Source organism: Belonocnema kinseyi, chromosome 8, assembly GCF_010883055.1.
Source record: "Belonocnema kinseyi isolate 2016_QV_RU_SX_M_011 chromosome 8, B_treatae_v1, whole genome shotgun sequence".
Classification (NCBI taxonomy): Eukaryota; Metazoa; Arthropoda; class Insecta; order Hymenoptera; family Cynipidae; genus Belonocnema; species Belonocnema kinseyi.
In genome coordinates, this window is record NC_046664.1 from 37,383,188 (window position 1) to 37,397,341 (window position 14,154).

The following is a 14,154-nucleotide window of genomic DNA, read 5'->3' on the forward strand; positions in this document are numbered from 1 at the left end:
AACTAAAATTTATTTTTGTATACGAAAGTAATCGAAAAATCGTGTTATGAATTTGCTTCTCACATAGAAAAACCATTTCTTGAATAATTTTTAGCAATTGGGGAAGTGTGCGGTGGAAATTTAAGATTTTTGGTATTTCGTTAAAGTGTGTTTTTCAAAGATGTCAAGAGATTTTTTTTGCACTATGAGAAAACAAAAATGTTTAAAGACTGTGATCTTTCTTAGAAATCCTATAAGACTTCTTGACAATCCTTAAACTTTTCCGACTTTTTTTAAATCTCTTCAAATTCTTTGCAATGAAATTAAAATTAATTTTAATCACGTAAAATCTTTAAAATATTCTTAAATTCCTATAAATTTCTTGACAATCCTTAAATTTTTTTCAAATAACTTTAAATTAATTGCTTAACATTCTTTAAAGTTACTAAAACTTATAGAAATATTTTTAAATCCTTTAAAAATAAACTTTAAAATTCCGTTAAGTCCCTAGTTAATCCTTAAAATCACTTGAATTCTTAGAAATCTGGTAAGATTTCTTTAAAATCCTTAAAGTCCTCCAAATTTTTTTCAACTCCCTTTAACTTCTTTGAAATAATTTAAAATATTGTAAAATTAACTAAAATTAATTCAAATCTTTTAAATCCAAAATCCTTTAAATCTTCTTAGGCTCCTTAAAATCTCTTGAAAATCCTTAAATCAATGAATTTCTTTAAATATATTGAAATCTCCTAAAATTCATTACATCCGTTTTAATGACTTTGCAATAACTCGCTTGACTTTCTTTAAAATCACTACAACTGTCGTAAAATATTATAAAATCTTTTGTAAATGATTAAAGCTTTTTGAACTATTTTTGGATTTTTTTAAATCCTTTAAAATGAAACTTTGAGATTCCGCCAAGTCCCTAGTAATTCCTTAAAATCACTTGAGTTCTTGAAAATCCTTAAAGTCCTCCGAATTTTTTGAGCTCCCTTCAACTTCTTTGAAATAATTTAAAAAATTTCAAAATTGACTAAAATGAATTAAAATCTCTTAAAATCCTTATATTTTTTTAGACTCCTTAAAATCTGTTGAAAATCTTTAAATCCCTATAGTAATTCTTTAAAATTACTTGAATTTTCAGAAATTCTTTAAGTTTTTTAAAAATCCTTTAACTCCTCCGAATTTTCTTGAAATTCCTTCAACTTCTTTAAAATCATTCAAAATGTTCGAAAATGTGTACAGTTAATTAAAATCCCTGGAATTTTCTTAAATTACTTAAAATATTAAAAAAATTACATCCCTTGAAATCTCTTTAAATTCATTAAAATCTTTTTAAATCACTTTTTATTAACTCGCTTGACATCCTTTGAAATCACCTAAACTGCCTTAAAATTTGATCAAATCTCTTGCAAATCCTTAAACCTTTTTGGATTCTTTAAAAAATCTTAAAAATTCTTTCAAAATCGTTCGATTTTTCTGCATGCTTTTAAAATCCTTTAAAATTACTATCGAAAATTGCCTAATAGCACATTTTCCAAATTACCAACAATAATGAAATAAATGGCTTTTATTTCTTAAAAGCAAAGCTATATCATGATTTTTTACTTAATTTCGCCGAAATTAATTAATTTTAGTCAAACTCCTATCTAAACAGTGCTTTACAGATTTTGATGTTACCGACCGAGCGGAACGTAATATTAGAATACTCAATAGAGAATGAGATTGAAAAGTATTGGAATTCGTAATTTTTAGATAGACTAAAGGATAGAAAAAGATAACAGTCCTCGGTTACGAAAAATAGAGAAAGAGATTGAAAATTCGCTGTAAATTCGATATCGAGTGTTTCCACTTTGTTCGTATTAAAAATTATATGTGAATATTAGACAAACTAAGGTTTTTATTTTGATCGATTTAGAAATAGAAATTTACAAAAATACAAAGTAATACAAATAATTTAAAAAATGCAAAGACTAATCAGAAAAATCAAATTTTAAATTTGAAATGTTAATTTTTTGAGCAGGAAAAGAGTAAGGGAAGTTTCGTCGCACCCTATCGCTTTCGCAACTTTATGATTTTTTTTTTACAAAAATCGTCCGAACTATTTAATTTGAAAATTTATGTTTAAAAAGTGCTTTCTATTCATGCATCAACTTTGAATTATGTCCATTAAAAAAGTTTTTCTATTCGAAAGAGATGTTTCAAATATTATAAATGAACATAGCTTCCTTACTCTTCCATAAAGTGTATTAATATTATAGGTCAATTGATTTGCATCGAATCAAGGAATCGTTTCCGTTCTTGCATCAATTTTGAATTATGTTATTAGTGGAAAAAGTTTCACTATAAAAAACGGGTTTTCAAATTTTATGAATTACCATATCTTCCTTACTTTCCAATAAAATGTATCAATATTATGGGTCAATCGATCCGCCTTGAATCAACACATATTTTCTATTATCACATCAAATTTAAATTATGAGAATGTAGGGATCGGAGGGGAGGGCGAGGTTTGAATAATTTTATTAATGTCCTAATAGGCTGCAAAATGCTTTTTTTTTGTAGGCGAATTTTTGCTTCCTCATAGAATAAGCTTTGTAATGGTAATATTTTCAAACATTTTAAAATTCATTTATTTAAAAATGTCTAATACAATGTTGGAAGTAATTGTCCGTATGTGTGTGTAGATGTCACACTTTTTCTTTAACACTATAACTTGAAAAGAAACGGTTCTAGATAAATTGATGAAATTTGCAGGAATTATTTTCACCACTAATGTCTTCAAACTGACCGAAGGATTTCTCAGAATATATTTTGCATTTTCTTAGCTAGGAATTTTTTAAATTGTGGTAATTTTGATTATATTAAAAATGTTCTCATTCTCATAATCTAAAGTTGATTTAAGAATAGGAAAGATGCGGTTATTCGAGACGAATCAATTGACCTATAATATCAACCCTCAAAGTATATACATGGTAAAAATCACGGCAAAGTGCAAACTGGGTGTTCTATACCCCAGCGTATTGAATCATGTATTGCTTAATCCCTATTGCATATTTTGTCACAATAAAATTATCCGATATAGTTGAAGTTATCTTTTATATGGTAGAGTTTATTTTATAGCCATTTATGTATTTTAAGTTTGTTAAACAAATTATTTAAACAAAAAGCGAAAAAATGGGGTTTTTACTTAAAAATTCATAACTCACGCAATTTTAGCTATTTTAACCTGAAAATTTATGACTATACTTTTGATATAGTGTACTTTCATAACAAAATATTGCAACATGGGTGCTTTCAAAAAAGATATTTATTTGCACCCCACGATTTCTCTACGTCCACTTTTCAGCAGCTGGCAGCTGCTGCTAGCAGACTGCCGCTTGACGCAATATGGCTGCTAAACGGCTTCATTTACAATTAGTGTCTCCAACTAAAGCTAGATGGCGACACTTACTCATTTTTTTCGAATTAAGTATGGTTTATAAGAGTTTCAAAATTTCTTGGGGTGTTAGACACCCACGATGCACTTTAAGAGTTAACACATTTATTAAAGAGTAAGGAAGTTATGGTCATTGTTATTATATTAAAAATTGATTTTTATAGTAAAAATTTTCTCATTGTCATAATTTAAAATTGGGATGAGAACAGAAAGATGGGGTGATCCGATAAAAATCGATTGACCTATAAAATCGATACATTTTATTGAACACTAAGGAAGCTATGATAGTAAATAATATTTGAAAAATTATTAATTATTATTAATAATTATTTAAAAACCACTTAGACATCCTGTTAAAAGGATTTCCTCAAAAGCGCATTTTTTAGTATAGTCATAAAAAGTTGGTATGCCGCAGGGTGTTAAGACACACGCTGTAATTGTTTGTTTTTATCCATCAACAGAATTGATTCCAAGTAATGTTAAATTCGAACTGAATAACTTTTTTAGATAACAAATTTATAATTCCCATATAGTATCCCCATATTTCGGAAGCATGTTTTTATTTTTTTTTAAATTAAAAATTCTACTTTTAACCGGTAGAAAATTAATCTTCTTGGTTAAAATTTCAATTATTTATTTTACAATTCATTTTTTAAATTCAAAACTAAACTATTTCAGTTGAAGATTCATCATTTTAGTTGAAAATTACCATTTTGGTTGCAAATTTTATTAGTTTACTTGCAATTCGTTTTTATTTTCTATAAAAATTAACTTTTTTAAACTGAAAATTGAACTGTTCCATTTTTGATAGAAAAAGTATATTTTTTAGTTGAAAATTCGACTTTTTGGTAGAAAATTAATCTTTTTGATGTAATGCAATTTAAATTGACGGTCATCGAGACATATTTTTATGCCGAGGGGTTACAATCCTTATTTTTTACAATAGTGAATGTAACTATATATTGTACCATCATTCAGAAAATTAAAATTTAAGTGTTTTAGTACTTTAAAAAAAATGCATTGAAAGGGGTAATATGCCCATACAGTTAATTTATTGTTTGCCGACGTGTACTCATCGATTTTTTTCATTTTGTAATATATTGTAGTAAATAACAAAATAGCTAACATTTATTTTACGTGTTAATTCGTAGATTTAAAGGGTAAAACCACCCTTCAAGTTGACCCCCAAAAAAGTTTTATTCTAATATCTTAAAAACGAAACGCAATTTTTTAATCAAACAAACGTCAGCTTATTTGGTATAAGAAGACGCTCATTGGGACATATTTTTGTATGTCGAGGGGTTGTAACCCTTTTTTTTAACAAGGGTAAATGTGAAGGTGAAAAAAATTTAATACAGAAACTTTCAACTCAACTGAATTTCACTGTCTATTATACTGTTATTAAGAAAATTAAAAATTGTAGTTGACATTTTTCGGGGTTAAAAAAAATGAATTGCAAGGGGTAATTTATCCCTACAGTTAATTCATCGCTTAATTTTGGAACACTTATTCTGACATACATTTTGCATTAAAAATAAAACAACATAATCACCGATATTTTTAGCAAAGTTGAATACCCTTATGAAATGTCTCATTATTAGATTGTGGTTAAAGACAGTTTTTTTCACATTCACTAATTTCATCAATATAATATGTCGATTTTTTACTACGACACAACAGTGTTATTTCATTTTTAATGCAAAATATATGTCAGAGTAAATGTTCCTAAATTAAAATTTAATATGTATTTTGTGATTAATATTCCAATAGCAATAAATTAACTGTAGGGATAAATCACCCCTTGAATCCATTTTTTTCAAAAACCCGGAAACGTGTTAACTTTAATTTTTAATTTCCCTAATAACAGTACAACATACGGTGAAATTCCGTTGATTTGAAAGTTGCAGTCTAAAATAAAATATAAAAAATCATATCCACCCTAGTAGAAAATAAGGGTTGCAACCTCTGCATAAAAATATGTCCCGATGAGCGTCCTATTGTACGAAATAAGCTGAGTTTGTTTCGTTATAAAATTCCATTTCGTTTTTGAGATATTAAAGAAAAATTCTTTTGTTGGTTCAACTTTAAGGGCGGGTTCCATCCCTCAAATCGACGAATGAGCACATAAAATAAAACACGTGTCTACCATTTTTTTATGTACTACAACATATTACAAAATGTAGAAAATGGGTAAGGTACATCCCGGGTACTCTCCTTGTTAGATATTTACAAGTACCGAAAGAAAACATTATTTATAATAAACTCACAAAATTGAATAAATATTTGGAGTAGATTTAAAAAAATGCGAAATACTTGAATGAATTACTCTGAAAAATTATAATTGAAAATTTCTCGAGGTACTTGGAAAAAAAGTGAAATTGTCATGGAATTTTTATCCTGGACTTGAGTAGACACACTGGTTATAAAAAATGTTTAATAATAAATGAAATCCTCTTTTAATCCTCTTTTCTCGGAAAAATCCACTTTTTTACCTAAAATTCAACACCTGAACTGCTATGATCCCTGGGATTGACATTTGTGAGTACATGAATTTTATGTAAGGAGTGTTTTATTTTTCGCCAATATGAACTGAGTTATACATGGTAATTGAGGCTTCTGTACATGTACAAATTTTCTCTACGATAAAGATTTTCGGTTGAGTCTCGTCGTTAAATGATGTTTTTCTTAAGTACTTGGAGCGAGACTCGACCGAGTCTTTTGATTTATAGAGTAGTAAATTCTATGCGAAGACTAGTTTGCGGACGGTGAGTGATAACATAAGTGAGATCATTAACGAAAATTTCAGTGGTCCAATTAACGAACCAAGAATAACAATTGATAAACTACAAAAAAACATAACTCTACTGAGCTTCGATGTTAATTTGGCAAAGTCGAGAAGCACTTTGTTCCAATCTCTGTACTTACGTCCTTTCTCACGACTCTGAACCATTAAAATTGATAGTTGAACTGAAAATATTTCTACCATTCTGATTTTCCATTATTTTACTCGTTCCCTAGGTTTTGTGATTGGTAGTCACTTTCCAGTTCGAATACCTTTCAATGGCTCTAATTTACGTAGATCGCAATAGAATAAGTCGTAAATAAGTTCAGAACCGATTTCAACTTTTGATAACTTCCTGTTGTCAAAAGCTTGGATTGTTAAAAATCCTGGAAGTTCAATCAAAGAATGTGTTATCAAAAGACAGATCGGTCCTCGAATGCATTACTTTCTACTTAATAAATAATAATTGCAGCTTGACGTACAACATTACATCGGATGTTCCATTCTTAAAGAAAACAAGATACAATTTTGCCTTTTCAATAAAATTGTCTACCTGGAATGATATCAGTACGATTATAATTATTAACTTCTGTCTCACGGAGAAAAATAAGAGAAAAGTATAGAATTTTTAATCTAGTTCGTCGCAGTGATCAAATTTTCAGACGGATAATAATACGGACTTTAAAACTCGTCAAGTTGCAAGATGAAGTTTGACCAAAAATATTTAAGACAGTGAATGTTTGAAAATAATTGAACTCTTTGGACGTGCAGTAAAGTGAAGATATTTTTCGCGCAAATCGAAATAAAATAAAATCGTTATATCCAAGTACTTAATGGCAATCAGTGACTCCGAAGTAAGAAAGGTGACAAGGAGCCTACGCGATTTCGGGGTTTGACGGCTTTCTACAAATTTCATACACTTGAATAAATGTGCAATTATTTCTGAGTTTAATTTATAAATTGTATTTTTTGCCAACTCTAATCTAAAAAGCTTGTGGGAGTCACTGATGATAGTATACAAATCTTATTACCAAATTTAGCGAATATAAGGACAGTATAACATGTGTACAATATGTTTCAATGTATTGTTGCATTATTCTATAACATATTATTTACCACAATTACGGCAATGTTTATGTTTTATTTTTCTCCGTGCTTCTCTCTAAGATCTAAAATTTGACCCAAAAATGAGTTTTGTTACTTCATAACACTGCTGTTCACGGGATTCCTTTTTTGGATCTTTGTTACTTTGTTCCATGATCCCGGTTAAATTACTACGCAAAAGCATTGTACGCTATAATTGCGATTATTTGTTTTTTAATATGAAATTTGCTACACATATTATCTTCGGATCCCTACGTGCTCTTGTTTTGTGTGCAATTACTGCGAAATCTACCAAAATTCTGACACGTTACCACTTATAAGTAACCCGTTAACCTTACTTAAAAAAAAGTAACTTTCCCGGTAGCGTTACAATTGTCAAAATATAAACACAGAGTCGCCGTTGGACCGGCAAATGACCGGGCATTTTTTGAGATCGGAGAAAACTGAGAAATGCCAGTGAATTAATTGTTTTACCGGGAATTTGGCCAAATTATAGAAGAAAAATCTATCTACTCACTTGGAACATCACAAATTTCATATCCCATGATATAATGCAATTTAAAATAAGTTCCATTTCAACTTTTTTTCATGTAAAGTTTAATTATTAACTTTTTCAATTATGAAGTCATTCAGTTTATAATGCTTAATTTTATTAAATGCAGTTCTTAAGACTAACGATTCAAATTTAAAAACAAGTTGATAAACTGTAATTGTAAAATACTTAATAAATCATTTTATGATTTTTTATACATTGCAGTTGAATTTTTTAATTAAAAAAATGGACAATTTTGTAATATTTAGCAATATTTGATTCTGTATTTAAACTGAGCAATTATAAATTAAACATAAAAAATTAAGCAATTTAAAACTAAATTGTTTGAAATAGAAAGCCTGGAATCGTTAACATTCGAGAGTGCTAAATTTAAACTTTTAACGTTACAATTCTAATTCTACAATTTGAAATTTTGTTATTTTTTTATGTTTTTGCCAAATTTTATTTATTTTTTTATAAACATCAATTAAATAATTAGACGCCGTAAAATTCCCGACAAAAGAAAATATTTGAAATAGAAAATTCCCGAATTTATAAATTTACCGACAATTTAAAGTCCCCGAATTAAACAATTCCAGAAACAGAATTGCCGACATTATAAAATATCAAACAATATACATTTTTTTAAATTTAAACAATTAAGAAAGTGTGTTAATAACAGACTAATAATATTATAATAAATCAAATCAAAAATAATTTTGTCAAATAAACGTATTTTTATTTATTATTTTATTAATAAACAATGTTTTATAGTTTTTATTCGGGAAATATAAAATGTGTTATAAATTTTATAGTATAAAATATTTTATAATATTTGCAAATTTTTTTTTTGAATGATCTATTATCTGTATTTTCCAAATTCGTTAATAAACTGTCAAAAATGACAACTTTTAGGTCATTTTGTAATTTCGGAAACTTTCTATTTCGAATTATATCTTTTTCGAGAATTTTCCAGTGTCGTGAATTTTATTTTTTGGGATTTTTCAGTCGTCCATGATCAATAGTTAATAATTTGAGACGACCGCAAATTAAAAACAACATTCACCAAATTATTGATTCATTCTTAAGTTTAGATTTAGAAGATTAAAAATTATAGCATATGGATTCCTATATTTTTACTAGAAATATTTGAACTGTTTAATTTATAAAAATTAAATTAAAGTAAATGATTGAACGTTTGAATTATAAATTTCTGAATTACGAATTTTCTAAACATCAATTTAAAAAATTTTTAATTCAAAAGAGTTCCGCTTTGAGTGCTTTAATTTGCAGTTCAGTTTTGATTACTTCAAATGAAAAGATATTTTGCTTTAATAGTTTTAATTTTTGGATTTCACTGAGCACGTCAAATTTTTTCGAATCGGGAAATGACCGGTATTTTTTTCGGCCAAAACGGCCACTCTGAACTACTAGTAGTAAATTGTTGTACAAGAATAGGTTTAAAAAGTTCTTAGATAGCTGCTACTGACGAATGCTCGTTCTTTAGCTACTTTTTGGAAATGAAATTTATCTTTGAGTTTAAAGTTTTTTGAGGAAAATATGCATGGATGTCGTTTTGAATGTCCTGAAGGCAATCATTGCAACATAAAGTTGAAGGAAACAGCAGGGTTAATCTAGTAGTTAGAAATCATAATGAGTATTTCTTGTACGTTTAGGGGTATTGCGTAATTTTGTATGTGTCATGGAGTGCATAATACGCTGCAAGTTCGCAAACCTTGCGTTTTTCATAAAATCACTTATCACTCGCTTCCTTTCACACTCACTTTCATTCCCTAATTGTACATGCTTATATATTTTTAATTATATTATTTATAGACAAGTTGCGCATGGAGGTATCCCGACGGGTACAAAAAATGCGCCAAAATGCATGTGTTCAAAGTTGTATATAAGGATTTTTTTACCAAATTCCATCATCAATGGTTTCATAAAGATACGTCTCTTATTGTGAAGAAATGCAATAAGTACGCTGCCCAGCAGAATCAACGTAATTTATTAATTGAGAAAAGAAAGAAAAATTAATGTTTGTTAGTCGTGCTTGTCCCTATGGAAAGATACTCTTATCGCTCTAAGTGGAATGTGGCAAAAATACTTTGGAGAAGTAATATAATCTTATAGTTTATATTGTATTTTGCCGTGGTTTTAATACTGCTGCAATTTGCTATGAGAGACTGGAGTTAAGAAAGATTTTCTTGTGAGAGCCTGCTAATAGCGCTTTGCGTTAATTGTCATGGGATAAAAGAAGTTTAGGAAAGTTGATTCGATGTCGTTAGGCGTGTTTTTTACAAGACACCTCCAATTATAATAGCGATACACCAGGCCAGTCATTTAGGTACATATTACTCTACTATATTAGTCAAAGAGAAAATTGACCAATGGCTGTGCTTGGCATCGTGAAGTCTTTAGGACGCAACTAAAAGTCTAAGGTTTGATCTGCTGAGCCTTCTAGGTCCTGTACTGAGTCTTCGTCGTCTTCCAAGTCCACACCGTTCGTCTTGAGGCCTCCATTATTTATTTTATTGACAATAGCGTCTGCAGAGTAAAGTAAACAATTGTGTTACTTTTAAATATGTGAAAATGAATGGTGAAAGAGAAAATTGAAGAAATTTAGGGAGAGATAGATCAAATCTGAGTCAGGTTGGATGAGTAGTAAAAGAGGAAGAAATTTGTGTAGGGAATTTTGATGTTACATGAGAATAAAGAGAAATTAGAAGAATGAAGATGGAATCAGTCATAAAAGAAACAAATAGTAAAACATATAAAGATAGAATAGTGATGAGGGTTTTAAGGAATAGCTGAAAGGAACCCAATTTTTTTAGATGATTAATCTATAAAGTTTCAAAAATACTGTTAAGAGGCATTAATTTTTAAATATTGGAAATGTTTTCGCTGAGAATAGCAGAATTTCATGTCCAAAAATATTTTAAAAAATTGTATCGCTCTAGTTCATGTGAAACCCACCGTAAATCAACCCCTAAAGTTTCAGAAAGTTGATAAAAACACACTAATTCGGAGAATCAAAACTTTTTCATTAAAAATGTCTGAATTTCATTACAAAAGTATACAGAAAAGTGTTATCCTTCTATCGCATGCGGAACACACCCTAAACTAACCACGAAATATTAAAGGTTGATTTGGGGGTCTCACATATGCTGGAGGGATAAAACTTTCTTTGAATACTTTTGATACGTGAAACAAGGCATTGATCATCGAAAACATTTCGACTTTTCATATTAGTCTCTCCTTACAGATTTATTTTAATTGTACGCGTTAAATTGGGGTGGATTCTCCATACCAACCCTTATAAAGTTCATAGAATCCTGAAACACAAATTTGTATCAATCAAAATTGTATCCATCTACTTCATGTACGTTATAGGAATGGAAGTTTTTTGAGGTGATTTTGGTATTAAATTCTCCCTTTATCATCAAAAAAATGTCGAATTTTCAAAACAAAAACAAAACAAAAAATGTCTTGCATTGTTCTTAAACATTGGTCACTTCGGATTCATAGAGATAAGTAGATAAAATCTGAGCCAGTTTGGAAAAGTGATGTGTAGGAAATTTGGAAATTATATGAGAATAGAAAAAAATTTAGAAGAAATAATGAAGATGGAATAAGAAAAGAAAGAAAAAATGCTGCAACAGATGAAAAAGTTAGTAGTGATGATAGTGAAGGGGAAGCTGGAAGGAACCAAAATCGTTTTAAATGCTGACATTATACGAGAAAAGAAAGAGATACAAATAAAAGAAATATATTTTAGAGAGAAAAAATAAGTACGAAAGAGGTTCAAGGCCTGTAAACGCTCAAAAGTATTACATATACATATTTTTTGTAAAAATTAGAAATAGCTTACGTAAAAGCAATTATTTTTACAATAGAATGATGGTAGGGATTACAGAATACAATTTTACTCCAAGTTTTTCAGAATACTACGCCTGAAAGTGAAAAAAACACCCTCCTGTATAGGGTGTTGAAAATTTATAACGTACTTTTTTATATATCTTTCATATTTTCGGCCTTTAATGTTAGAATATGAGCCTCTAAAAGCTAAAATATATGTAGCTATATAAAACGACCCTTAAACTTTTAAAAACTTTTAATTAAAATGATATTTAGCTTCCTCCACAGTTCATAACATAATTTCTCATAAAAAATGTTCTAGGATGTCATAAAAAACTTCGTTTAAATACTTCATAGTTTTTTTAAAAATTTAAAAGTAATTTGAGTTTTGTTTCTGGACCTTAATAACCACCCGAAATAAAAGAAGTTTAAAATACCACCTTTTTTCGAAAAGTAACAAATTCGAGAAAAAAATTAGTTTAATTAACTGTTTCTCAATTGAAAAATGCATATTTTGAATTGATTATAATTCATAGTTTACGTAATAATGAAAAATAATCCTTGATTCGATACGACACGATTGACCCATGTCAGCCTATATTATTAATACATTTGATTGAAGAGTAACGGAAATATGGTTATTTATAATATTTGCAAATTATGTTTTTTATATTGAATCTGTTTTCGTTAACATAATTCAAAGTTGATGCAACAACATACAAGATTCCTTTATTGATAATTGTCTTGATTGTCGATTGACGTATGGCATAGCAAAAAGAAGATATTTTATCTTTTTTTTTATTCGGGGATAATTAAAGGCCCGAAAACAAAATTCAAATTGTCAGTGAAGCCTACTATCGTCTTATTGTCATATGTATTGCTTTCACGTAATGCATTTGTCATTTACACAAAAAAACAATAATATTAAGAAATTTTAGTGTTTAAAGACCTTTGCATATGGATTAAACTTTTTTTATTCATTTCTAAAAAATTGTAAAATTATTTGTACAAAAAAATAGGGGGTGAAACAATAACAACGATAAGAAGGTCAGAAGAAGCTTACTGTGTATATGTTTAGAGGGATGGGAAAGTTATGAAAGGTGAATTAGACAAACCCGTGCAGAAATCTCGGACTGGCCCCGATCGGGGCCAGACCAGTCCAGGTCGGGTCCCGATCGGGAGTTCTGGTCGGGGCCAGGCCACGCATGAAACACACGCCCAGGTCAGCGCCAGGTCGGGACACCCGATTGGGAAACCCGATCGGTGCCCGATCGGTACACGATGAGTCTCATTATAATCTATTCATGAATTTCACAAATGGAATTTTAATATAAGTAAACACGAAACTATCGAATAGTCCTCTCCTTTCGAAGGCCACCTTAATATTTTGAATTTAAAAAGTAAGTTATTTTAAGTTAAAATTAACGTACTACAGGCACGAAAAGAAAAGGTTTCAGAATACAAAATTGAATTATGCTTTTGAAAATCGTAAAATTAATGTGGATGGTATCAGTTTCGAGGAAAGGGTTTGTTTTGTATGAAAAAAATTAATGATAACCAGAAATATTTTAAGCAACAATTTTAATTTCTTGAAAAAATGTTGCCTATGAAACTTTTTAACAAATTTAGAAAAAGTTTTTCGCAAAAAGATTCCCTACAACTTGACATTTTCGAATGCTTCCAAAGAAAATCATCGGGAAATAAGCTATGATTTACGATCTATTAACATTTTACTGCAAATAAATTCAATTTTCTGTCAATTGCATTACTTCTTGAAAAATTCAAGAAGGTGGTTGTAGATAATTTTTTGCCAAAAAATTGTGCTATCATTAATTAGATCGTTTTATTTTTTTAAATCACTCAAGAAGAAATATAGACCAAACAACTTTTAAACAAAAATGAAAATTTTTGAATTTAATATTTCTGGTTGTTTTAAATATTATTTACAGAATACGCATTTAATTAATTTTTATTATTATTAATTCACTTCGACCTAACGGACATTTTTATAAGTTGAAATTGCATTGTTTATAATAAAAAAGAAAAAAAAAACTTCGTTTATCATTTTAAACTTCGCGCGAAACCAATTAGATGCCGAATGCGACGCATGCGCAGTTGAGTAACTAGTTCTTGCTGGAATGTTATGAAAACTTGTCCTTAATGTATTTCTGTATCAAATTTATTATTAATACAGAATCCAAGTATCAATAACATAATAGATTGTATCACATATTTTACTATTATAATTTAAAAATATTACAATTTTGTGCATACTGAAATTCATTTCTTGTCAATAGATTTGATGATTATAACTCTACATTAAATCGAAAAACCTTGAGTTCTTTAATAATAATGGAAAACAAAAGAACTTAATCAATTTCATCATATAATAATATTTGACTCATTTGATGGTAAATATACTAATTTTACGTCAAAAAATTTAATTAATTATTAATT

General features: G+C 28.7%; 1 protein-coding gene across 2 annotated transcripts in view; it reads right to left on the reverse strand.

The window, feature by feature from the left end:
• Positions 1–9,134: 9,134 nt before the first annotated feature.
• The window catches only part of LOC117178946 (proteoglycan Cow), a 36,660-nt gene continuing 31,640 nt past the window's right edge, over positions 9,135–14,154 (reverse strand). For both annotated transcript variants that reach the window (XM_033370525.1, XM_033370524.1), the window contains exon 10: positions 9,135–10,386. In XM_033370525.1, the coding sequence (XP_033226416.1) occupies positions 10,268–10,386 (119 nt within the window). In that variant the 3' untranslated portion in view covers positions 9,135–10,267. The remainder of the gene's footprint in view (positions 10,387–14,154) is intronic.